General features: G+C 44.3%; 2 protein-coding genes across 2 annotated transcripts in view; one reads left to right on the top strand and one right to left on the bottom strand.

Annotated features, from left to right (window-relative positions):
• wdr18 (WD repeat domain 18) overlaps positions 1 to 2,068 on the top strand; it is a 32,324-nt gene extending 30,256 nt beyond the window's left edge. The window contains exons 9-10 of the mRNA XM_028572505.1: positions 874 to 942; positions 1,792 to 2,068. Of these exons, the coding sequence (XP_028428306.1) occupies positions 874 to 942; positions 1,792 to 1,920 (198 nt within the window). The 3' untranslated portion in view covers positions 1,921 to 2,068. The remainder of the gene's footprint in view (positions 1 to 873; positions 943 to 1,791) is intronic.
• A 21,170-nt stretch (positions 2,069 to 23,238) lies between these two features.
• On the bottom strand, positions 23,239 to 23,622 carry LOC114551451 (uncharacterized mitochondrial protein AtMg00860-like). The gene has a single exon (XM_028572489.1). It carries the CDS (start codon positions 23,620 to 23,622, stop codon positions 23,239 to 23,241), a length of 384 nt encoding a protein of 127 aa, XP_028428290.1.
• Positions 23,623 to 24,128: the final 506 nt, after the last annotated feature.

Below are 24,128 nucleotides of genomic sequence, written 5' to 3'. Positions count from 1 at the left end.
CACCAAATCCAGGACTCAGCTTCTGATTGGGCTAAATATTGGGCTTTTTGACGGGGTTGGGTTTCTGCTGAACCTTAGAATGTTTTCCCAGGGAACCGAACCCTACGCTTGCACTCTGCGCGCTACTCTGGTCGCCGTAATGATGCCGCCGTTGATTTCCGTTTAAGGTAGTCTTGTGTGAGGTATCATTGAACTCAGCAGAGACTTCCTTCTTCATTGGTGATGGTTTGGCCCGCCCCCTATGTTTAAGCCACGCCCCCTTTCATAAATGCTGACCCATCTAAGGTAGAGTCTTGTGTGAGGTATCATTGAACTCAGCAGAGACTTCCTTCTTCATTGGTGATGGTTTGACCCACCCCCTATGCTTTAGCCACTGCCCTTTTCAGCAGTTCCTTTTTCATTGTTGACTATTTGCGGCGTCTGAGTGCCACGCGAATGCACGGTCGCAAGGAGCGGCGTCCACCGTTAACCCCGAAGCGCGCCGAGGTGCGAGGGCCCGTCCATCACTGCTCGCAGCTTTAATTCAATTTGTTCCTTTTTTCTGTCCCTTTTCCAAAGAGTTAGGTTTTGTAGAATAATTGTGGGAAACCCAAAACGTCGAGCCTCCCTAAGGACTTCTGGGTTTCCTTTGCATGTCCTTTTTTATTGCACCTTATTGTACCTGCAGAAAGTCTTTTTTTTTTAAATGTGTTTCAGGAGGAAGAGGACTCGTACCTGCAGAAAGTCTTTTATTTTGAAATGTTTTTGTGTTTCAGGAGGAAGAGGACTCGTACCTGCAGAAAGTCTTTTATTTTGAAATGTTTCTGTGTTTCAGGAGGAAGAGGACTCGTACCTGCAGAAAGTCTTTTATTTTGAAATGTTTCTGTGTTTCAGGAGGAAGAGGACTCGTACCTGCAGAAAGTTGACAGGCTGAACTCTCTGATGAACGCCGTGACGGACAAGGTGAGACAACATCTCTGCTGTCTGAAACAATCCCACAATGCACTTCACGTTTGTGAAGCTTAGCCGTAGTGTGTGTGTGTAGTAGTACGTAGTGTGTAGTGTCTAGTGCGTAGCCATAGTGTGTGTGTAGTGTGTAGTGTGTGTGTGTAGTGACCAGGCCCAATGCTCCGCCTACACTAACACCAGCACCCTCCCTTCATCACATTAAAGACTAACATAAGGAGCCTGTTTTATTTAGTCCTCGTTGCTTTGGGGTCAACGTGTGTGATCCAGACTCAGGTCCCTGATGTGAAAGCCTCTTACTGCTTTATATTACATTATATAAAATATACCTGGAGGAGGACAGCCAGACCCCACTTTTTGATATGGCCCCCCCCACTAGAATACATTAGACCAGTGGTTCTTAAACCTTTTTCAGTAATGTACCCCCTGTGAAATATTCTCTGTGCCAAGTACCCCCTGACCAGCGCAAAGCATTTTTTTGGGAAAAAAAAGCCCTGTATAAAGAGGAACATTACAGCGCTGTCTGATTGACTAAACAACAACTTTGTAACAGAAAAACATTTAAATGCTACTTCAAATGTTTAAAATACATTACTAAATGAATTAACTATTATTTATTTATTATTATGCATGACATATTTTTAAAGAATCTCACGTACCCCCTGCAGTGCTCCAAAGTACCCCTAGGGATACGCGTACCCCCATTTGAGAAACACTGCATTAGACTACACCACTGTTAACGGCTGATAAAAAAAAAAACTCCCACAATGCATCACTCGCTGTCATTAAAACACACCACAGACAGTCTGACACAGTGTAATAACATTACCAATGTCTGTGTTTCAGTCGGTGTTTGGAGACGGCGAGAACACGAAGGTTCGAGTCGCCGAACTGGAAGAAGAAGTTCAGACTCTGAAGAAGGTCAATAAAGATCTGTACGACTTCTCCAGTCAGCTGCTCACTAAACCTACATAGACACACACACACACACAGAAACACACAGATACACACACAGAAACACACAGATACACACACACACAGAAACACACAGATACACACACACACATTTGAACTCTGTAATAATTTTGTTGTTGGAAAATAAAAGTCTTTTGTTTTGGTAGGACTTCCTGTCTGCTGTGTTTGTTGTCTCACTCAGATGAGTCTTTGATGATTTACCAGATAGTTCCCTCCTCTTCCGTCTGCGTGCGTGGGTGCGTGGGTGCGTGGGTGCGTGAGTGCGTGGGTTGGGTGCGGAGCTCCAGACTAACTTTTTTCACTAGGAGCACAGTGGCACCCAACTGAAAAAGCGACTGCTTTTGGCTCACCATTAATATCATATCGCAGCAAACGCTGTCTGCGTGAAGTTATGTAAAACTGTAACTACACTTGAAACCACTTTTATCAACATTTCCGTGACTCACTGTGACTTCAACAAAACTGCAGAGCCCACATAGTTTACTCCGTCTGCAGCTGTGTGTGTGTGAGAGTGTGTTTGTTTACGCGCTCTCAGATACCGAAATTTAAACATTTAACATGTAAATAAAGGGGGCAAATTTACTGGTCGCAAATGTGCAACTGGATGTAAAATTCAGTCGCACACTCTCAAATTGGAGCCCTGGGGTGTGTGCATTTGTAACCCTAAACCTAAATAGAAGTAACATTGCTTTTCTTGCAGGGAACATTAAGGATGTTCTGGGTGTTTTAGGTGTATTTTAGGTGTTCTAGATGTTCTGGGTGTTTTAGGTGCTCTGGGTGTTCTAGATGTTCTGGGTGTTCTAGGTGCTCTGGGTGTTATAGATGTTCTGTGTGTTCTAGATGTTCTGGGTGTTCTAGGTGCTCTGGGTGTTCTAGGTATTCTGAGTGTTCTAGGTGTTCTGGGTGTTCTAGATATTCTAGGTGCTCTGGGTGCTCTAGATGTTCTTGGTGTTCTAGGTGCTCTGGGTGTTCTAGATATTCTGGGTGTTCTAGGTGTTCTGGGTGTTCTAGGTGCTTTGGGTGTTCTAGATATTCTAGGTGTTCTAGATGTTCTTGGTGTTCTAGGTGCTCTGGGTGTTCTAGATGTTCTGGGTGTTCTAGGTGCTCTGGGTGTTCTAGGTGCTCTGGGTGTTCTAGATATTCTGGGTGTTCTAGGTGCTCTGGGTGTCCTAGATGTTCTGGGTGTTCTAGGTGCTCTGGGTGTCCTAGATGTTCTGGGTGTTCTAGATGTTCTGGGTGTTCTAGGTGTTCTAGATGCTCTGGGTGTTCTGAGTGTTCTAGATGTTCTGGGTGTTCTAGATGTTCTGGGTGTTCTAGGTATTCTGAGTGTTCTAGGTGTTCTGGGTGTTCTAGGTGCTCTAGATGTTCTTGGTGTTCTAGGTGCTCTGGGTGTTCTAGATATTCTGGGTGTTCTGGGTGTTCTAGATGTTCTGGGTGTTCTAGATGTTCTGGGTGTTCTAGGTGCTCTGGGTGTTCTAGATGTTCTGAGTGTTCTAGGTTCTGTGGGTGTTCTAGGTGCTCTGGGTGTTCTAGATATTCTGGGTGTTCTAGATGTTCTGGGTGTTCTAGATGTTCTGGGTGTTCTAGATGTTCTGGGTGTTCTAGGTGCTCTGGGTGTTCTAGGTGCTCTAGATGTTCTTGGTGCTCTAGATGTTCTTGGTGTTCTAGGTGCTCTGGGTGTTCTAGATATTCTGGGTGTTCTGAGTGTTCTAGATGTTCTGTGTGTTCTAGGTGCTCTGGGTGTTCTAGATGTTCTAGGTGCTCTGGGTGCTCTAGATGTTCTTGGTGTTCTAGGTGCTCTGGGTGTTCTAGATATTCTGGGTGTTCTAGGTGTTCTGGGTGTTCTAGGTGCTTTGGGTGTTCTAGATATTCTGGGTGTTCTAGGTGCCTGGGTGTCCTAGATGTTCTGGGTGTTCTAGGTGCTCTGGGTGTCCTAGATGTTCTGGGTGTTCTAGATGTTCTGGGTGTTCTAGGTGTTCTAGATGTTCTGGGTGTTCTAGATGTTCTGGGTGTTCTAGGTGCTCTGGGTGTTCTAGATGTTCTGGGTGTTCTAGGTGCTCTAGGTGCTCTGGGTGTTCTAGATATTCTGGGTGTCCTAGGTGCTCTGGGTGTCCTAGATGTTCTGGGTGTTCTAGATGTTCTGGGTGTTCTAGATGTTCTGGGTGTTCTAGGTGTTCTGGGTGTTCTAGGTGCTCTAGATGTTCTTGGTGTTCTAGGTGCTCTGGGTGTTCTAGATATTCTGGGTGTTCTAGATGTTCTGGGTGTTCTAGATGTTCTTGGTGTTCTGGGTGTTCTAGATGTTCTGAGTGTTCTAGGTTCTCTAGGTGCTCTGGGTGTCCTAGATGTTCTGGGTGTTCTAGGTGCTCTGGGTGTCCTAGATGTTCTGGGTGTTCTAGATGTTCTGGGTGTTCTAGATGTTCTGGGTGTTCTAGATGTTCTGGGTGTTCTAGGTGCTCTGGGTGTTCTAGATGTTCTGGGTGTTCTAGGTGCTCTGGGTGTTCTAGATATTCTGGGTGTTCTAGGTGCTCTGGGTGTCCTAGATGTTCTGGGTGTTCTAGATGTTCTGGGTGTTCTAGGTGTTCTGGGTGTTCTAGGTGCTCTAGATGTTCTTGGTGTTCTAGGTGCTCTGGGTGTTCTAGATATTCTGGGTGTTCTAGATGTTCTGGGTGTTCTAGATGTTCTTGGTGTTCTGGGTGTTCTAGATGTTCTGAGTGTTCTAGGTTCTCTAGGTGCTCTGGGTGTCCTAGATGTTCTGGGTGTTCTAGGTGCTCTGGGTGTCCTAGATGTTCTGGGTGTTCTAGATGTTCTGGGTGTTCTAGATGTTCTGGGTGTTCTAGGTGCTCTGGGTTTCTAGGTGCTCTGGGTGTTCTAGATGTTCTGGGTGTTCTAGGTGCTCTAGGTGCTCTGGGTGTTCTAGATATTCTGGGTGTTCTAGGTGCTCTGGGTGTCCTAGATGTTCTGGGTGTTCTAGATGTTCTGGGTGTTCTAGATGTTCTGGGTGTTCTAGGTGTTCTGGGTGTTCTAGATGTTCTGGGTGTTCTAGGTGCTCTGGGTGTTCTAGATATTCTGGGTGTTCTAGGTGCTCTGGGTGTCCTAGATGTTCTGGGTGTTCTAGATGTTCTGGGTGTTCTAGATGTTCTGGGTGTTCTAGGTGTTCTGGGTGTTCTAGATGTTCTGGGTGTTCTAGGTTCTCTGGGTGTTCTAGATATTCTGGGTGTTCTAGGTGCTTTGGGTGTTCTAGATATTCTAGGTGTTCTAGGTGCTCTGGGTGTTCTAGGTGCTCTGGGTGTTCTAGGTGCTCTGGGTGTTCTAGGTGCTCTGGGTGTTCTAGATATTCTGGGTGTTCTAGGTGCTCTGGGTGTCCTAGATGTTCTGGGTGTTCTAGGTGCTCTGGGTGTCCTAGATGTTCTGGGTTTTCTAGATGTTCTGGGTGTTCTTGATGTTCTGGGTGTTCTAGGTGCTCTGGGTGTTCTAGATGTTCTGGGTGTTCTAGGTGCTCTAGGTGTTCTGGGTGTTCTAGATATTCTGGGTGTTCTAGGTGCTCTGGGTGTCCTAGATGTTCTGGGTGTTCTAGATGTTCTGGGTGTTCTAGATGTTCTGGGTGTTCTAGGTGTTCTGGGTGTTCTAGATGTTCTTGGTGTTCTAGATGTTCTGGGTGTTCTAGGTGCTCTGGGTGTCCTAGATATTCTGGGTGTTCTAGATATTCTGGGTGTTCTAGGTGCTCTGGGTGTTCTAGATATTCTAGGTGCTCTGGGTGCTCTAGATGTTCTTGGTGTTCTAGGTGCTCTGGGTGTTCTAGATATTCTGGGTGTTCTAGGTGTTCTGGGTGTTCTAGGTGTTCTGGGTGTTCTAGGTGCTTTGGGTGTTCTAGATATTCTAGGTGTTCTAGATGTTCTTGGTGTTCTAGGTGCTCTGGGTGTTCTAGATGTTCTGGGTGTTCTAGGTGCTCTGGGTGTTCTAGGTGCTCTGGGTGTTCTAGATATTCTGGGTGTTCTAGGTGCTCTGGGTGTCCTAGATGTTCTGGGTGTTCTAGGTGTCCTAGATGTTCTGGGTGTCCTAGATGTTCTGGGTGTTCTAGATGTTCTGGGTGTTCTAGGTTCTGGGTGTTCTATTCTGAGTGTTCTAGGTGTTCTGGGTGTTCTAGGTGCTCTAGATGTTCTTGGTGTTCTAGGTGCTCTGGGTGTTCTAGATATTCTGGGTGTTCTGGGTGTTCTAGATGTTCTGGGTGTTCTAGATGTTCTGGGTGTTCTAGGTGCTCTGGGTGTTCTAGATGTTCTGAGTGTTCTAGGTTCTGTGGGTGTTCTAGGTGCTCTGGGTGTTCTAGATATTCTGGGTGTTCTAGATGTTCTGGGTGTTCTAGATGTTCTGGGTGTTCTAGATGTTCTGGGTGTTCTAGGTGCTCTGGGTGTTCTAGGTGCTCTAGATGTTCTTGGTGCTCTAGATGTTCTTGGTGTTCTAGGTGCTCTGGGTGTTCTAGATATTCTGGGTGTTCTGAGTGTTCTAGATGTTCTGTGTGTTCTAGGTGCTCTGGGTGTTCTAGATGTTCTAGGTGCTCTGGGTGCTCTAAATGTTCTTGGTGTTCTAGGTGCTCTGGGTGTTCTAGATATTCTGGGTGTTCTAGGTGTTCTGGGTGTTCTAGGTGCTTTGGGTGTTCTAGATATTCTGGGTGTTCTAGGTGCTCTGGGTGTCCTAGATGTTCTGGGTGTTCTAGGTGCTCTGGGTGTCCTAGATGTTCTGGGTGTTCTAGATGTTCTGGGTGTTCTAGGTGTTCTAGATGTTCTGGGTGTTCTAGATGTTCTGGGTGTTCTAGGTGCTCTGGGTGTTCTAGATGTTCTGGGTGTTCTAGGTGCTCTAGGTGCTCTGGGTGTTCTAGATATTCTGGGTGTCCTAGGTGCTCTGGGTGTCCTAGATGTTCTGGGTGTTCTAGATGTTCTGGGTGTTCTAGATGTTCTGGGTGTTCTAGGTGTTCTGGGTGTTCTAGGTGCTCTAGATGTTCTTGGTGTTCTAGGTGCTCTGGGTGTTCTAGATATTCTGGGTGTTCTAGATGTTCTGGGTGTTCTAGATGTTCTTGGTGTTCTGGGTGTTCTAGATGTTCTGAGTGTTCTAGGTTCTCTAGGTGCTCTGGGTGTCCTAGATGTTCTGGGTGTTCTAGGTGCTCTGGGTGTCCTAGATGTTCTGGGTGTTCTAGATGTTCTGGGTGTTCTAGATGTTCTGGGTGTTCTAGATGTTCTGGGTGTTCTAGGTGCTCTGGGTGTTCTAGATGTTCTGGGTGTTCTAGGTGCTCTAGGTGCTCTGGGTGTTCTAGATATTCTGGGTGTTCTAGGTGCTCTGGGTGTCCTAGATGTTCTGGGTGTTCTAGATGTTCTGGGTGTTCTAGGTGTTCTGGGTGTTCTAGGTGCTCTAGATGTTCTTGGTGTTCTAGGTGCTCTGGGTGTTCTAGATATTCTGGGTGTTCTAGATGTTCTGGGTGTTCTAGATGTTCTTGGTGTTCTGGGTGTTCTAGATGTTCTGAGTGTTCTAGGTTCTCTAGGTGCTCTGGGTGTCCTAGATGTTCTGGGTGTTCTAGGTGCTCTGGGTGTCCTAGATGTTCTGGGTGTTCTAGATGTTCTGGGTGTTCTAGATGTTCTGGGTGTTCTAGGTGCTCTGGGTTTCTAGGTGCTCTGGGTGTTCTAGATGTTCTGGGTGTTCTAGGTGCTCTAGGTGCTCTGGGTGTTCTAGATATTCTGGGTGTTCTAGGTGCTCTGGGTGTCCTAGATGTTCTGGGTGTTCTAGATGTTCTGGGTGTTCTAGATGTTCTGGGTGTTCTAGGTGTTCTGGGTGTTCTAGATGTTCTGGGTGTTCTAGGTGCTCTGGGTGTTCTAGATATTCTGGGTGTTCTAGGTGCTCTGGGTGTCCTAGATGTTCTGGGTGTTCTAGATGTTCTGGGTGTTCTAGATGTTCTGGGTGTTCTAGGTGTTCTGGGTGTTCTAGATGTTCTGGGTGTTCTAGGTTCTCTGGGTGTTCTAGATATTCTGGGTGTTCTAGGTGCTTTGGGTGTTCTAGATATTCTAGGTGTTCTAGGTGCTCTGGGTGTTCTAGGTGCTCTGGGTGTTCTAGATGTTCTGGGTGTTCTAGGTGCTCTGGGTGTTCTAGGTGCTCTGGGTGTTCTAGATATTCTGGGTGTTCTAGGTGCTCTGGGTGTCCTAGATGTTCTGGGTGTTCTAGGTGCTCTGGGTGTCCTAGATGTTCTGGGTTTTCTAGATGTTCTGGGTGTTCTTGATGTTCTGGGTGTTCTAGGTGCTCTGGGTGTTCTAGATGTTCTGGGTGTTCTAGGTGCTCTAGGTGTTCTGGGTGTTCTAGATATTCTGGGTGTTCTAGGTGCTCTGGGTGTCCTAGATGTTCTGGGTGTTCTAGATGTTCTGGGTGTTCTAGATGTTCTGGGTGTTCTAGGTGTTCTGGGTGTTCTAGATGTTCTTGGTGTTCTAGATGTTCTGGGTGTTCTAGGTGCTCTGGGTGTCCTAGATATTCTGGGTGTTCTAGATATTCTGGGTGTTCTAGGTGCTCTGGGTGTCCTAGATGTTCTGGGTGTTCTAGGTGCTCTGGGTGTCCTAGATGTTCTGGGTGTTCTAGATGTTCTGGGTGTTCTAGGTGTTCTAGATGTTCTGGGTGTTCTAGATGTTCTGGGTGTTCTAGGTGCTCTGGGTGTTCTAGATGTTCTGGGTGTTCTAGGTGCTCTAGGTGCTCTGGGTGTTCTAGATATTCTGGGTGTCCTAGGTGCTCTGGGTGTCCTAGATGTTCTGGGTGTTCTAGATGTTCTGGGTGTTCTAGGTGTTCTGGGTGTTCTAGGTGCTCTAGATGTTCTTGGTGTTCTAGGTGCTCTGGGTGTTCTAGATATTCTGGGTGTTCTAGATGTTCTGGGTGTTCTAGATGTTCTTGGTGTTCTGGGTGTTCTAGATGTTCTGAGTGTTCTAGGTTCTCTAGGTGCTCTGGGTGTCCTAGATGTTCTGGGTGTTCTAGGTGCTCTGGGTGTCCTAGATGTTCTGGGTGTTCTAGATGTTCTGGGTGTTCTAGGTGCTCTGGGTGTTCTAGATGTTCTGGGTGTTCTAGGTGCTCTAGGTGCTCTGGGTGTTCTAGATATTCTGGGTGTTCTAGGTGCTCTGGGTGTCCTAGATGTTCTGGGTGTTCTAGATGTTCTGGGTGTTCTAGGTGTTCTGGGTGTTCTAGATGTTCTGGGTGTTCTAGGTGCTCTGGGTGTTCTAGGTGCTCTGGGTGTTCTAGATATTCTGGGTGTTCTAGGTGCTCTGGGTGTTCTAGATGTTCTGGGTGTTCTGGGTGTTCTAGGTTCTCTGGGTGTTCTAGATATTCTGGGTGTTCTAGGTGTTCTAGGTGCTTTGGGTGTTCTAGATGTTCTGGGTGTTCTAGATGTTCTGGGTGTTCTAGATGTTCTGGGTGTTCTAGGTGCTCTGGGTGTTCTAGATGTTCTGGGTGTTCTAGGTGCTCTAGGTGCTCTGGGTGTTCTAGATATTCTGGGTGTTCTAGGTGCTCTGGGTGTCCTAGATGTTCTGGGTGTTCTAGATGTTCTGGGTGTTCTAGATGTTCTGGGTGTTCTAGGTGTTCTGGGTGTTCTAGATGTTCTTGGTGTTCTAGGTGCTCTGGGTGTTCTAGATATTCTGGGTGTTCTAGATGTTCTGGGTGTTCTAGGTGTTCTGAGTGTTCTAGGTTATCTAGGTGCTCTGGGTGTTCTAGATATTCTGGGTGTTCTGGGTGTTCTAGATGTTCTGGGTGCTCTGGGTGCTCTAGATGTTCTTGGTGTTCTAGGTGCTCCGGGTGTTCTAGATATTCTTGGTGTTCTGGGTGTTCTAGGTGCTTTGGGTGTTCTAGATATTCTAGGTGTTCTAGATGTTCTGGGTGTTCTAGGTGCTCTGGGTGTTCTAGGTGCTCTGGGTGTTCTAGATGTTCTGGGTGTTCTAGGTGCTCTGGGTGTTCTAGATGTTCTGGGTGTTCTAGATGTTCTGGGTGTTCTAGGTGTTCTAGATGTTCTGGGTGTTCTAGATGTTCTGGGTGTTCTAGGTGCTCTGGGTGTTCTAGATGTTCTGGGTGTTCTAGGTGCTCTAGGTGCTCTGGGTGTTCTAGATATTCTGGGTGTTCTAGGTGCTCTGGGTGTCCTAGATGTTCTGGGTGTTCTAGATGTTCTGGGTGTCCTAGATGTTCTGGGTGTTCTAGATGTTCTGGGTGTTCTAGATGTTCTGGGTGTTCTAGGTGCTCTAGATGTTCTTGGTGTTCTAGGTGCTCTGGGTGTTCTAGATATTCTGGGTGTTCTAGATGTTCTGGGTGTTCTAGATGTTCTTGGTGTTCTGGGTGTTCTAGATGTTCTGGGTGTTCTAGGTGTTCTGAGTGTTCTAGGTTCTCTAGGTGCTCTGGGTGTTCTAGATATTCTGGGTGTTCTAGGTGCTCTGGGTGTTCTAGATGTTCTGGGTGTTCTGGGTGTTCTAGGTGCTCTGGGTGTTCTAGATGTTCTGGGTGTTCTAGATGCTCTGGGTGTTCTAGGTGCTCTGGGTGTTCTGGGTGCTCTGGGTGTTCTAGATGTTCTGGGTGTTCTGGGTGTTCTGGGTGTTCTAGGTGCTCTGGGTGTTCTAGATGTTCTGGGTGCTCTGGGTGTTCTAGATGTTCTGGGTGTTCTAGGTGTTTTAGATGTTCTGGGTGTGTCAGTAGTTTGAGATCAGTTTCCTGTCTGATGGACAGCTGAGTGTGAAACTTTTCTTTCTGGCTGCTTCACCTGAAATCCTCCACAAACGGACAGAGACAGCCGGAGTACCGAGATAACCTGCTGCTTCCTGCTGCTGCACGCCTCTCACACACACACACACACACACACACACACACACACACACACACACTCACTCAGACACACACACACACACACACACACACACTCACTCAGAGACACACACACACACTCACTCAGAGACACACACACACACACTTAGAGTAGGGTGACCATACGTCCCGGTTTGAAGTTAATGTCCAGAGTCCCGACAAAACCCTGTCGGGACGCTAAAATGTCCCGGTTTTAGGAGGAGCGGCGTCAGATGATTTTGCTGGGGCTTCAGCCCCGAATGTTTTGAGTGTAGCCCGAAATGTAACTTTTTCCAGATTATTTTTCCGAGGCGAATAGAACGGGCAGCTACATGCAGGGTCCGACCATGCTGTGTTTGTTGCTATCACCTAGCAACCGTCTCTACGTGGAGGAAAAGCTGTGAAAGCGGGGTGAAGTTTTCGGAGGAATCGTAGCCAAATCAGTGTAATACATTGATGCCATCAACACAAAGATACTACTGATTTAGTTTGAAGTTCCTGTGACGTGATGTTTACAGTCTATTGTTCAGACTCAACCACACGGAGCTCTGAAGAAGACCTGTGCGTCTCTTAGTGTCCACTCTCTCTGTAAAATGCAGCGCAGCCTCAGGTTATAACGGATGCGCTCTGCTGTCGACATGCTGCGGTAGATGTGTTGCGTTTGTGCTCCGTGTATTTCTGCAGTAGATTCGGTTTTCAACGACGGCCACTTCCCTAGCTAAACTCTTTGTCTCAGTCAGACACCCAAACAGGGCTCTGTGTCTGTCAGAAGGTCTGAGAGCTACAGCAATCACGGAAAACCAGACTATGGTGCAGGTAGATTTCTGAAATAGTGACTTTATTTTTGTAATAGCCTATTATAACTTTATTTTTCTCAAAATCACGATTCATCCAAATCACAGAGAACACAGATATACTGTATTTTGAATGTGCACAAAGTTTTGGACATTGCTCAAACACATCTGAAATATTACAGTCCAGGGGTTTATTAATAGGCCTACATTAACAACAAAAGAGCAAAACAGGAGGGAGGAGTAAATGATGCCTAGGCTACATGTGTGCTGACTCAGCTATAATTAGAAAAGTCCATCCAAAGGAGAATACATATTTGAAAGCAATACATAATGCCTGTTAGCCTTACTTCAATATATTCCATTATGTTTTTATATTTGGATTGTAATCTATTTTTCTCTTTACATAACGATATTTGCAGCATACATTGATTCAGAAAAGGGTAGAAATAGGTACATAAAAATTGTGTTTAATGCTCAAAATTTTCAATCATTTTAATTCTTTTGGTGTTATTGGAATAAATAACACTTCAAAAATCTTTTTTAGAAAAGTCTCAACATAAATCTCATTCTGAACTGAAAAAGGCTGTTGCTGCAATTTTGTTAATTTTACCGAAAAAAAAAACATTTATTATTAGATGAGGAGCCTATGATCAAAATAATGAAGTTACTGTCTATGTCTGACCTCGGCTGGCACATGTTCACGTTATAAAGCATGTGCGCGTGCACGAGCACTACGGTCACATGCAAAGTGTCCCGGTTTCAGCTCCCGGAAATCTAGTCACCCTAATTTAGAGACACACACACACACACACACACACACACACACACACACGCATAGGGATTAAAGTTCCGTCAATTTGATTTTAGAAATGCCATATCTGAGATCGATGCAGATCCGATGAGGAAAAAACGTGTGTGTGGTGGGGGGGCGGCTTAAAAGTGTTGAATGACGTTCACAAAGTTACACATTTAATTTACAAAGGTCTAAAATTATGTCTTGTCCTTTCGGAGGATGAAATAATTACCGTAACGGCCTAAATAAATGCTTAGTGTGTGACTTTACAGCTTACTCCGTGTGACCATAGATGGTATATAAGTGTGTGACTGGGATGTAATACGACGGTACAGGTACTGTTTACGTCAGTGTTTTTCTTTACGCTCTTGACCGTGGAGTGTGCACGGACCATGACACATGGATGTAGCTAGGCTATAACAATAATAACGGGGTAACGTGATGTTTTATCTTAAATCCATGGACATGGTGAGAAAGCTGTGGCCCTAAACATCCAAGCTCGTTCGCAAATCAGTCAGTTGTCAAGAAAGAAAACGAAACGTCTGGCACCGTGCTACTAACAAGCTAACGTTAGCTCGTTGGTTAGAATGGACAAGTGTCTGAAGGTCTGGCCAGAGTTCCTGATCAGCTAGAAACGGAGAGAGGATTGTGAATAAGACGATGATCGGTGTCAGCGGTACCTTTGGTAGGGTATGTTTGAAACGCAGCCAACATGCTAACGCACATTTGAGGGTATCACCCAGATGTGCCGATCACCGGGGTGAGAAAAAAAAACCCAGAGCCCAACTCTTTATTCCCGCTGCTCCACGAACGCGTCACATGGGTTTGTTTTCTCCAGAAATTCAAAGCCAGACTGTCATGGCGGCTCGTTCAGAATCCGATCTCATATTGTACTAAAATAGTTCACTGAAACGTGTTTCTGAAAACATGTGAAGAGAGAAATAGGCCGTGCAGTTGCTGAATCTGTCTTCATTTCAGATCTACAAAGGTCAGTTTAAAAGATTTTTGTCAGATTTTGAGAGACTCTAGTCACACTCATTCCACTCGCCATGTCCGGGAGAGTCCCGACTGCCCTACCTCTGACTGAACATGTCAGGTCGGCCAAAATGAACTCCGACAGCCCCCCAGACTGAAGACAGCACGGGACACACCGAACAGACTCGAGTCACTGACCTCGCCAGACTGTCAGACGGCTGATTATCGGCCCTGTGTGTCAATCATGTTTGTGCTATGACGCACATACAGCCTTATAGCCTATTTTGGTTTCACTTTTAATGACAGTAGGTTATGACTGTATGTTGACATGAAATAATCATGCGATTAAAATAGTCAATTTATAACTTTGCTATAAAATATTATTAATTTATAGCACAAAACCCGGAACCAGTTTCCTCGCATATTAGCATCATGATTTGTGTGCGTTTAATGGTAACCACTATTTGGCCACTGGCCATCATGGATGCGTTGTTGCTAACAGAAGGCACAGATGTGTCTGAGATAGATAAAACTGTTTATTTATTGTTATTGTACAAACATTTTTTTAGTTTGAATTCAAATAATAAAAAAAGCTTTAACTGAAAAGTTATACATGTTTCATTATTAATAGCCCTTGAATCAAAACAGTGAAGTCTTGCAAACTTGATTTTATAGATTTGACTTGGTGTTGAATTACATATTACCAATAAAAAAAGCTCCCTTTAAACACTTTGGGCCTGAAGTAATGAGAGTGTAAGGTAAAGCCTTTCTACAATATGATTGCTGCAGTAGAAAAGAACAGCAGTGGTTAGTCGTGGGATGGTACTGAAATATTGTTTTGTTCATCAGGAAAAGACAACACTCACAATACTCCTTTACTTTGCTGTTTGCATCTTGTTGTACATTAAAAACCAATAGGGCGCAATTGCAAAGGGGGTGCTATCTGTATAGGTAGGTAAAGGTATTTTAGTCACTTTAATCCCTGCACACACTCAGCCGACAGTAACATTATCTCACATCCTGTTCACTGTTCAGCTCGCTGCTTCAGGCTGCAGCCGACAGTAACGTTATCTCACTAGTGATGGGACAACCGACTCTTTTACGTGAGTCTGTTCAACCGGACGGTTGTTGGTTGGCCTACCGAGTTAATAGATTCGGTCACCGGTTCGCGTGCCCTTGGCGGGGGGGTGGGTGATCGCGTTCCCCCGCCAGGAACCAAGACACCGCGGAAGACTCGAGCATTTGCGGTTACATTCGGTCTTGACAAACTATTTACACACTCATACTGACCGACACTAGACTCACGCACTGGCCACGGTTACATTCGGTAGCCTGGTGGGCGCTCTCCTCGTGATAGTCTAACTACCATGTAGCAACATTCACTTCCAACATTTAACTTAACTTAACTACCAAGATAACACTACGTGTATTTGTATGTGATATAATACTTTCCCCTTGGTAATGTAGCCTATGGATTTCCATGAACACAATTCTAAAATGCACGAGACATAAAGGCTTCTGCTATCGGTAACTCAAACTTGCCGAGAACCTAGACACCCGTTTGATTACATGACTCAAGCATTAGGCACGGTTACGGTCTCTTTCAGTAGCCTGGTGCACGGTCTCCTGGTGACAGCCTACCTATCACGTAACAAGCATTTAACTTAACATAACTACTACGATAACATGACGTGCATTTGTATGTGATATCCATCGATAATGTAGTCTTTGAATTTGTATGTACACAATCCTCTAAGATGCACGAAAAATAAAGACTTCTGGGATCGGTTGATAACTCAAACTTGCCGAGAACCTAGACACCCGTTTGAATATACATTCACCTAAAGGATTATTAGGAACACCCTACTAACACTGTGTTTGACCCCCTTTCTCCTTCAGAACTGCCTTAATTCTTGGTGGCATTGATTCAACAAGGTGCTGGAAGCATTCTTTATAAATGTTGGCCCATATTGAGAGGAGAGCATCTTACAGTTGATGGAGATTTGTGGGATGCACATCCAGGGCACGAAGCTCCCTCCACCACATCCCAAAGATGTTCTATTGGGTTGAGATCTGGAGACTGTGGGGGCCATTTTAGGACAGTGAACTCTGTCATGTTCAAGAAACCAATTTAATGATGTGAGCTTTGTGACATGGTGCATTATCCTGCTGGAAGTAGCCATCAGAGGATGGGTACATGGTGGTCATAAAGGGATGGACATGGTCAGAAACAATGCTCAGGTAGGCTGTGGCATTTAAACCATGCCCAGTTGGTACTAAGTGTGCCAAGAAAATGCACAGTGGTAACAAGGCATGACCGATCCATGTTCTCATTCTGTTTACGTCAAATTCTGACTCTACCATCTGAATTCACAGAAACAGAAATCGAGACTCATCAGACCAGACAACATTTTTACAGTCTTCAACTGTCCAATTTTGGTGTGCTCGTTTTCCTATTTTTAGTGGAGATGAGTGGTACCTGTTGTCTGACCTCTAGCATCAACAAGGCATTTTCGCCCCCCAGGACTGCTGCATCCTGGATGTTTTTACTTTTTCAGACCATTCTTTGTAAACCCTAGAAATGGTTGTGGGTGAGAATCCCAGTAACTGAGTAGATTGGGAAATCTTCAAACCAGCCCGTCTGGCACCAACAACATGCTACGCTCAAAGTTGCTTAGATCACCTTTCTTTCCCATTCTGACATTCAGTTTGGAGTTCAGGAGATTGTCTAGACCTGGACCACACCCCTAAATGCATTGAAGCAGCTGCAATGTGATTGGTTGATTAGATAATCGCATTAACGAGAAATCTTACAGGTGTTCCTAATAATCTTTAAGGTGAGTGTAGACTCATGCAGTAGCCTTGGTTACGGTCTTTACGGTCTCATTCAGTAGCCTGGTGTGTGGTCTCCTCGTGACAGCCTACCTACCATGTAGCAACATTCACTTCTCTAACATTTAACTTAACATAACTACCAAAATAACATGACGTTTATTTGTATGTACTTCCCCATTAATAATGTGTGAATTGCCATGAACACAATTCTCTAAGATGCACCAGAAACGCTTGGTTAATAACTCAAACTTGCCGAGAACCAAGACACTGCTTGATTACATTAGACTCGAGCGGGCCAGCCGGTTGCACGGTTACATTAGAGTCGAGAGGGCCGGCAGGTTACACGGTTATATATATATATATATATATATATATATATATATATATATATATATATATATACACATACTCTATATACAGTTGTGTTCAAAATAATAGCAGTCCAACATCACTAACCTCATAAATCCAATTTCTTGGTTGAAGTGATATTTCTATATGGCAAATAATTTACTAGTAAGTGTTGTAGAGTCATAGAAAACCAACAGACCCAACAGTCATGACTTGCATGCTGCACATTATGTGTAATTGAATCTGTAATTGAAAGGGGCATGTTCAAAATAATAGCAGTGTTGTGTTCACTTAGTGAGGTGATTGATTCTGTGAATGCACAGGCATCAATTATGGCCCATATTTAAGGACGGAAGGAAGCAAATGTGCATGCTGGTTATAGTGCATTCCACACGGAAATACTCAGCAAAATGGTCATTGTCTGAGGAACAGCGGACTTTGGTCCCATTGCTTAAAAAAGACATGTACTGAATAGGTTGAAATTTGCCAAAGGACACATTGACTGGCCAAAAGAGAATTCTGTGGACTGATGAGAGCAAAATTGTTCTTTTTGGGTCCAGGGGCCGCAGACAGTTTGTGCGACGACCCCATGCACTGAATTCAAGCCACAGTACTGTGAAGACAGTAAAGCATGGTGGTGCAAAAATCATGTTATGGGGATGTTTCTCATACTGTGGTGTTTGGCCTATTTATCGCATACCAGGGATCATGGATCAGTTTCAATACATCAAAATACTTGAAGAGGTCATTGTAGTGGTGAATTGTCCTCAGACTGAACAAAACAAACCAAAATACTCCTAAAGCCACTGAGGCACCGAAGGAGTGAATCTTATGCAGAGATAAAAACGTTCATTGTCCAGGCAGGGATGGCATTTCTGTGAGGTTTATTAATCCAATTTCTCAGCAACAAACATTTCACACAAAGGAGCAATGGCGTCTCTAGGCTCTGGTAAAAAACCATCAGCCCTCCCCGGTGTCTACCTCCCACATACCTGTTCACCCATATTTGTAGACTTCACCTGTGGCTAAGGCTGCTTGGTACTTTCAAAACAAAAGCACTAGATGATACTGAAAATAAGCAAAATAAAATACTAATGATAAAACAAATGTATGTAGCTATATGATTCAAGCAAAAACCGAAATTAAATAAATTAATATTTAACTATTAAACATAACAAACAATGACTATGGCTCTAACAATAATAAAACAATGAATAGCTCCAACAGTCATGTTGCCTTATGCTGAAGAGGAAATGCCTTTGAAATGAGTCTTTCAACAAGACAATGACCCAAAACACACCAGTAAGTCTTGGTTCCTAATGAACAAGATTGATGGTATGGAGTGGCCAGCCCAATCCCCAGACCTCAATCCCATAGGTGACATCAAACATTGCTGTTTCTGAGGCCAAACCCAGTAATACAGAGGAACTGTGGACATTCCAGTGCAATGGTCCTGGGTAGGAATACCTGTTCACAGGTGCCAGAAGTTGGTCGACTCAGCAACACAGATGTGAAGCAGTTCTCAGAAATAATGGTTATGCAACTAAATATTAGTGCAGTGATTCAAAGTAAAGCAAACCCTTGAGACATTTTTCAGTCCATACAGTAAATATTTGAGTTTGTAAAGAACAGCCTAATTTTGATCAATTTTGGTCATGTTTTGATTTAGAATTGAATGTGCAGTGTTCCCAATGCATTGATATTATGGAATTAAAAGCTATTCTAAGGATTTTGAGCATTATTCACTTTTTTAAATCACACTGCTATTATTTTGAACACAACTGTATGTGTGTGTATATATGCTGTATATATGTATGTGTATATATTGACAGAACTCTGAAGACTTCAGAATGAACACATGAGTGACTGTTAGATTATTGTTTATTGTTAAAGTTCTGCAGCTGTTTGCTTCAGTGTGAAACTGTCTTCATGTCAAAGACCAATCAGGACATCCTCTGTGAAAGGGCTGCTGGGTAATGAGGCTGAGGAAGGTTTGGCTGCAGCTGCTGTCATGAAGAGTGGAAATAATATCAGGTATGAAAATAATCACCCAAACAAACAAACAGAAAGGCTGAGCTGCTCATAGACACAAACGTCCTAAAAGCGTTTTTTAAAAAGTGTTTAAAAAACATCCAAAAGGCACCAAAAAAAGTGTCAAAATAGCGTTGAAAAAAAACGCTGAAGAAAGCGTTGAAAAAGCACTGAAGAAATTGCCAAAAACGTAAAGAAAAGCTTCAACGTGGACGTGAAGAGTTACTAAAGGTTAGAGAGCTCCAGCTAACAGGAACTGCTACTCCCTTTCTGGGCTGAACGGAGCTGCTTGGTGTGTCTCATCACATCTGAGGATCAAACAGATTGGATTTTTCTAATTAATGTTGATTGCAGTTGTTCCACTTTTTCTCAAGGAGATTTGGTTTATACGGGAATATTTACTGTGTGTTTGTGTCTTTGTTATGTAACGGCTCTCAGCTGTGATCTTCTGACGATGATGAATCATAACTTCACGCAGGAGAAATGAGCTGGATTCTCCCTAAAAATCCTCTGCAGCAGTAAACCCTCTCTGCTCTCTCAGACTCTATAAAATATATATAAATATATAAAACTCTAATGGATCAGAAGCAGAAGTTCTTGAGAACCGATTATTTATCATTACTTACTTCTCAAAGTCACCTTTTGATTTCTGAGACATGTTCTTCAACTACCAGAATAATTCAAATATAATAAAAACATTGGGCCTCATTCACCAATAACTTCCTAAGTTTTCTTTTAAATATGATCATAAGAAAGTCCGTAAGAAAAGTCTACGTCTGATTCATGACGTGTTCTTAAACAGCAGAATTGTTCGCACCTGTGTTCTTAGGATTGATGAATCCCACGTCTTCGTAACTGAAAGCGCGTGCCAGTTGTTCCTAATTAACATAAGAAAACGCTCCGTAAATACCCATATAAGGACATGACACTTCCTGTGAACCTCCTGGGAAGCAGGAGACCGCCTTCAAGAGATGGTTGTCGGAGTCGCAGATGACTTGTACATTGCAGTGGTGGAGGAAGTACTGAATCTCAGTACAAATAAATTAATAAGTAAAAGTACAAGTAACCAGAGACATATTTACTTTAGTAAAAGTAGAAGCTGTCCAGTACCACAAACTTTTATAAGAAGTTCCTATCCTAACCAGCATAAAACGGAAATATGTTGTTAGAATAGGAATGCGGTTGTTTTTATTCATGGATGTATTTTAAGACGGTTTTATTTTCTTTAACCATGCAAGTAAGCAAATAAAGTGTGTGAAGCAGCGGGAATGGGGAGGCAATGTGAAGAGGTCCAGCCAAATAAATAAGATAGGAACGCGTCTTACGCAGCCTGGCGGAGGAGTAAACAAGGCTGTGGAGAGAAATAGATATAGCAACTTTGATTTAAAAACGGGAATAATAAAAAAAAACATTTTCACTTTTACCGGAGGCTGTATTACCGATGGTCAGCGGTGCTACGCCCGGGCTCTGGAGCAGTGGAGCTGGCTTGGAAGCCGATGAAGGATCGGCGGTGCCCAATATATACTGTATCTATGGCAACCAAACTTCACTGATGAGACAAACGTGGGACGGTCAGGAAGACGTTTGGGCAGGGGGGAAAACTGATCAGAAAATGTAACGGAACGTTGTAGAAATTTAGTGGAGTAGAAAGTATAGATAATTGCTGCAAAATGTAACGAAGTAAAAGTCAACAGTATGCAATATTGATTCTACTAAAGTACAGATACGTAATAAATGTAGGCTACTTAAGTACAGTACATCACTGCATTTTACCCCTATAAATAGCGTAATCAATCACCAAATAACGCAGGATTTAATCAGTTTAATTGCTGATGTAAATTGCAGTGTTTGTGTTTCTTTGAATACTATGATTTGTTTTCAACAAATGATCAGAAATGGAATGGAGTCATGAATGGATCATACTGGAAGCTGTCCAGTACAACCACAGTGTGATCTGATCACTTTAATACTGGAAGCTGCCCAGTACCACCACAGTGTGATCTGATCACATTCATACTGGAAGCTGCCCAGTACAACCACAGTCTGATATGTTTTTTTCCCCCAGCGTATTTCCTTGGAGAACGTTGGCACCAAGATCCTGGTTCCAGCTGTCGCCGTGGTCCTGCTGCACTCCCTGCTGAGCTCAGCGGTGCCCTGCAATGTCATGCTGCGTCCTGCTGAACCCTGCTGCTTCAAATTCACTGTTCCATTATTAATGTGACTATTATCGCCACTGTTCATCATATCCCCAACCGGCCCGTCAGACACCGCCTACCAAGAGCCTGGGTCTGTCCGAGGTTTCTTCCCAAGAGGGAGTTTTTCCTCGCCACTCTCACACTGCTTGCTCTTGAGGGAATTACTGGAATTGTTGGAATTGTTGGGGCTTTGTAAATTATAGTGTGGTTTAGAACTACTCTATCTGTAAAGTGTCTCAAGATAACTCTTGTTATGATTTTATACTATAAATAAAATTGAATTGAATTGAATTGATCTGATCACATTCATACTGGAAGCTGCCCAGTACAACCACAGTCTGATCTGATCACATTCATAAAACTAGCTGTAAACTTGTGGTGTTTTGTAAAAGTATTTTAAGTACGAGCCGAGAGACATGTATCACACTACTTTTCACTTTATTCTTCTTCTCACATCCTTCTCTTCCTCTACGCACATACCTTTCACCTGTAACCACACGGTGCACTCTAGCGCCCCTAGTGTTCACTAACAGTATTAACAGGACACAACATTTCCCCTTTTCTTAAAGGAATTAGTCACTTAAACATGGTACCCTCAACCTCTGTAAAATAACCCTTTCATTAATGATAGTACCTGGAAACCTAAATTGGACATGAAATTAGATTATTCTTGTTTTAGCTAGTATAACTCAGACTTGAGAACAGTGACATTTTTTTTCACATAACAGAACGGTATGAGTATTTTTTTTTTTTTTTTTGTCAATTTGCACAGTTCACAAATTGATCCTGGATCATATTCATCTCTCAAAGTCTGTTAACCACTGAGGTGGGTTTCTGACTCTGGTGGTGCGTCTAGGGCCTGGTTCTTGACCAACATGCACATTCTCGGTCACAGTGAGTCCATCCAGTGTAGTCCCATTGTTCTCGCTCATGCAAGCTAGAGCCTCCTTAGGGAAACGCACCAGCTTTGAGGCATTCCATTTCCGACCATCACTGAGAAGGTAAGTACTTGGTCCGACCTTCTTTATGACTGTCAGAGGTTCTGTGTATTTGGATGACCCCTTGTAGACATGTTCCAGTCTCCGGACTCGCACAGCATCGTTCACTTGAAAGGTGGGCACTTTTGCTGCTCGCTTTCTGTCTGTATACTCCTTACTGTGTTGTTGGTTTTGTCTCGCAGTTTCTTTGACTTGCTTGTGTGATGCAGTTTTGTGTGAGACAGGAAGGACGTTCAGTTTTGTACGCATCTTCCTATTTCTCAGCAACTTGAATGGAGTAGCCCCTGTAGTAGCATGCGGTGTAGCACGGTAAATCTGTAAGAACTCTGTCACTGCTTGTTTCCAAGGCTTGTGTGTTCTTTCTGCAGTCTGGAGACACTCCTTTAATACCCTATTAAATCTCTCAATCGCTCCGTTGGCTCTTGGGTAGTAGACGCTGGAGCGCAGATGCTTAATCTCTCGCTCTCTCAGAAACTTTGCAAACTCATAGGAAGTAAACTGACATTCATTATCAGATACCAGGCAGGTCGGATTTCCTTCCCGACTGAACACTGCCGCTAAGAAACAGGTAACCACCTCTGTTGTGACTGTAGAGGCAAATGCTACTTCTGGCCATTTACTGTAATAGTCTGTAAGAGTGATGGCATAATGGCAGTCCCATGTAGCACGTTCGAAAGGACCGGTTATGTCAATGGCCACCTTTTCCCATGGTCCATCTGGCAGTTCGACAGGTGTAAGCGGTGCGGGTGCAGTCTTCACTGTTTTGTCACTATATTGGCATGACACACATGACTCTATTTTACTCTGTAGATGTTTGTCCATTTGTGGCCACCAATACAGTTCTCGCAGTCTCTGTTTAGTGCGCACCACTCCCTGGTGCCCCTCATGTGCCAAGTCTACCACTTTGGATCGCAGTGATGTAGGCACAATCAAGCGGTCAGTACCTCTCATGACAAGTGTCTTTTCTACAGCCAGTTCGTCTTGCACATCGAAGTATGAAGCCAGCTCTTTAGGTACATTCTTTCTGCATTTTGGCCACCCTTTCTGTATTTGTTGTCGCAATTGAGTCAGTTCAGGACAAGTGTCACATGCAGCAGTGAACTCCGACAAGGACATGGCATGCAAAGACTCCCTGAAGACAGTAGCCACTATGTCCGGTTCCACTTCAGCTCCCCCTGTATCAGGCAGTGGAAGCCTGGACAGGCAGTCAGCAGTAACATTCAGTTTCCCAGGGCGGTAAGCGACATCATATGTAAAGCAAAGTAATTGTGCAGACCACCTCGCAATTCGCAGTCCAGCACGGCCTGTACCCTTGGATGTGAGCAGGGTAGTAAGTGCTTGATGATCTGTGCGTAACACAAAGTGATGTCCCCATAGATAGGTTCTCCACCTTTCTACTGCCCAAACGCATGCCAGTGCTTCACGTTCCACAGTGGAATATTTCCTTTCAGTAGGAGAGAGTGTTCTGGATGCAAACGCCACGACTCTCTCTGTGTTGTCTGAATGAAGTTGGCTCAGTACACCCCCAGTCCGTAATCAGAGGCATCCGTAGTTACATATGTAGGCAGTTCAGGGTCGTACAGTGCTAGGGCAGGGCTCTCAACAATCAGTCTCTTAATGGCAGTAAAGCTATGCTCAGCCTCAGCAGTCCAGGTGAACTGCCGTTCTGTAGACTCGCTGAGTGTTTCACGTAGAGGTTCAACAACAGTAGAAAAGTCAGGAATGAATTTACTGTACCATGACGCAAGACCTAAGAAGGATTGCAGGGAGGATGTGTCATGTGGGGCAGGTGCATTGGCCACAGCTGTGATCTGATCTTGATCTGGGTGGAGCCCCTCCTTGGATATGGTGTGGCCCAGGAACCGCAAAGAAGTCTGGTTGAACTTACACTTCTGCATGTTCAGCTTAAGTCCTGCCTCGTTCAAAGCATACAGCACCCTCCGTAGGTTGGCATCATGCTGCTGTTGAGTGGTTCCGTAGCAAATCACATCATCCAGATATGCCTGTACTCCTGGTATTCAATTCAATTCAATTCAATTCAATTTTATTTATAGTATCAAATCATAACAAGAGTTATCTCGAGACACTTTACAGATAGAGTAGGTCCAGACCACACTCTATAATTTACAAAGCCCCAACAATTCCAACAATTACAGTAATTCCCTCAAGAGCAAGCAGTGCGACAGTGGCAAGGAAAAACTCCCTCTTGGGAAGAAACCTCGGACAGACCCAGGCTCTTGGTAGGCGGTGTCTGACGGGCCGGTTGGGGGTGTGATGAACAGTGGCAATAATAGTCACATTAATAATGGAACAGTGACTGGATGTAGCGGGAAGCTGCAGGGTTCAGCCGGAAGAAGCATGACATTGCAGGGCACCGCTGAGCTCGGCAGGGAGTGCAGCAGGA

Source organism: Perca flavescens, unplaced genomic scaffold, assembly GCF_004354835.1.
Source record: "Perca flavescens isolate YP-PL-M2 unplaced genomic scaffold, PFLA_1.0 EPR50_1.1_unplaced_scaf_1, whole genome shotgun sequence".
NCBI classification, from domain to species: Eukaryota; Metazoa; Chordata; class Actinopteri; order Perciformes; family Percidae; genus Perca; species Perca flavescens.
The sequence above is the reverse complement of the archived record's forward strand: the minus strand, read 5'-3'. Positions and strand labels throughout refer to the sequence as shown.

Coding starts and splice junctions, on each gene's coding strand:
- LOC114551451 (XM_028572489.1), bottom strand. CDS start 23,622: ATGCAGAAGTGTAAGTTCAACCAGACTTCTTTGCGGTTCCTGGGCCAC.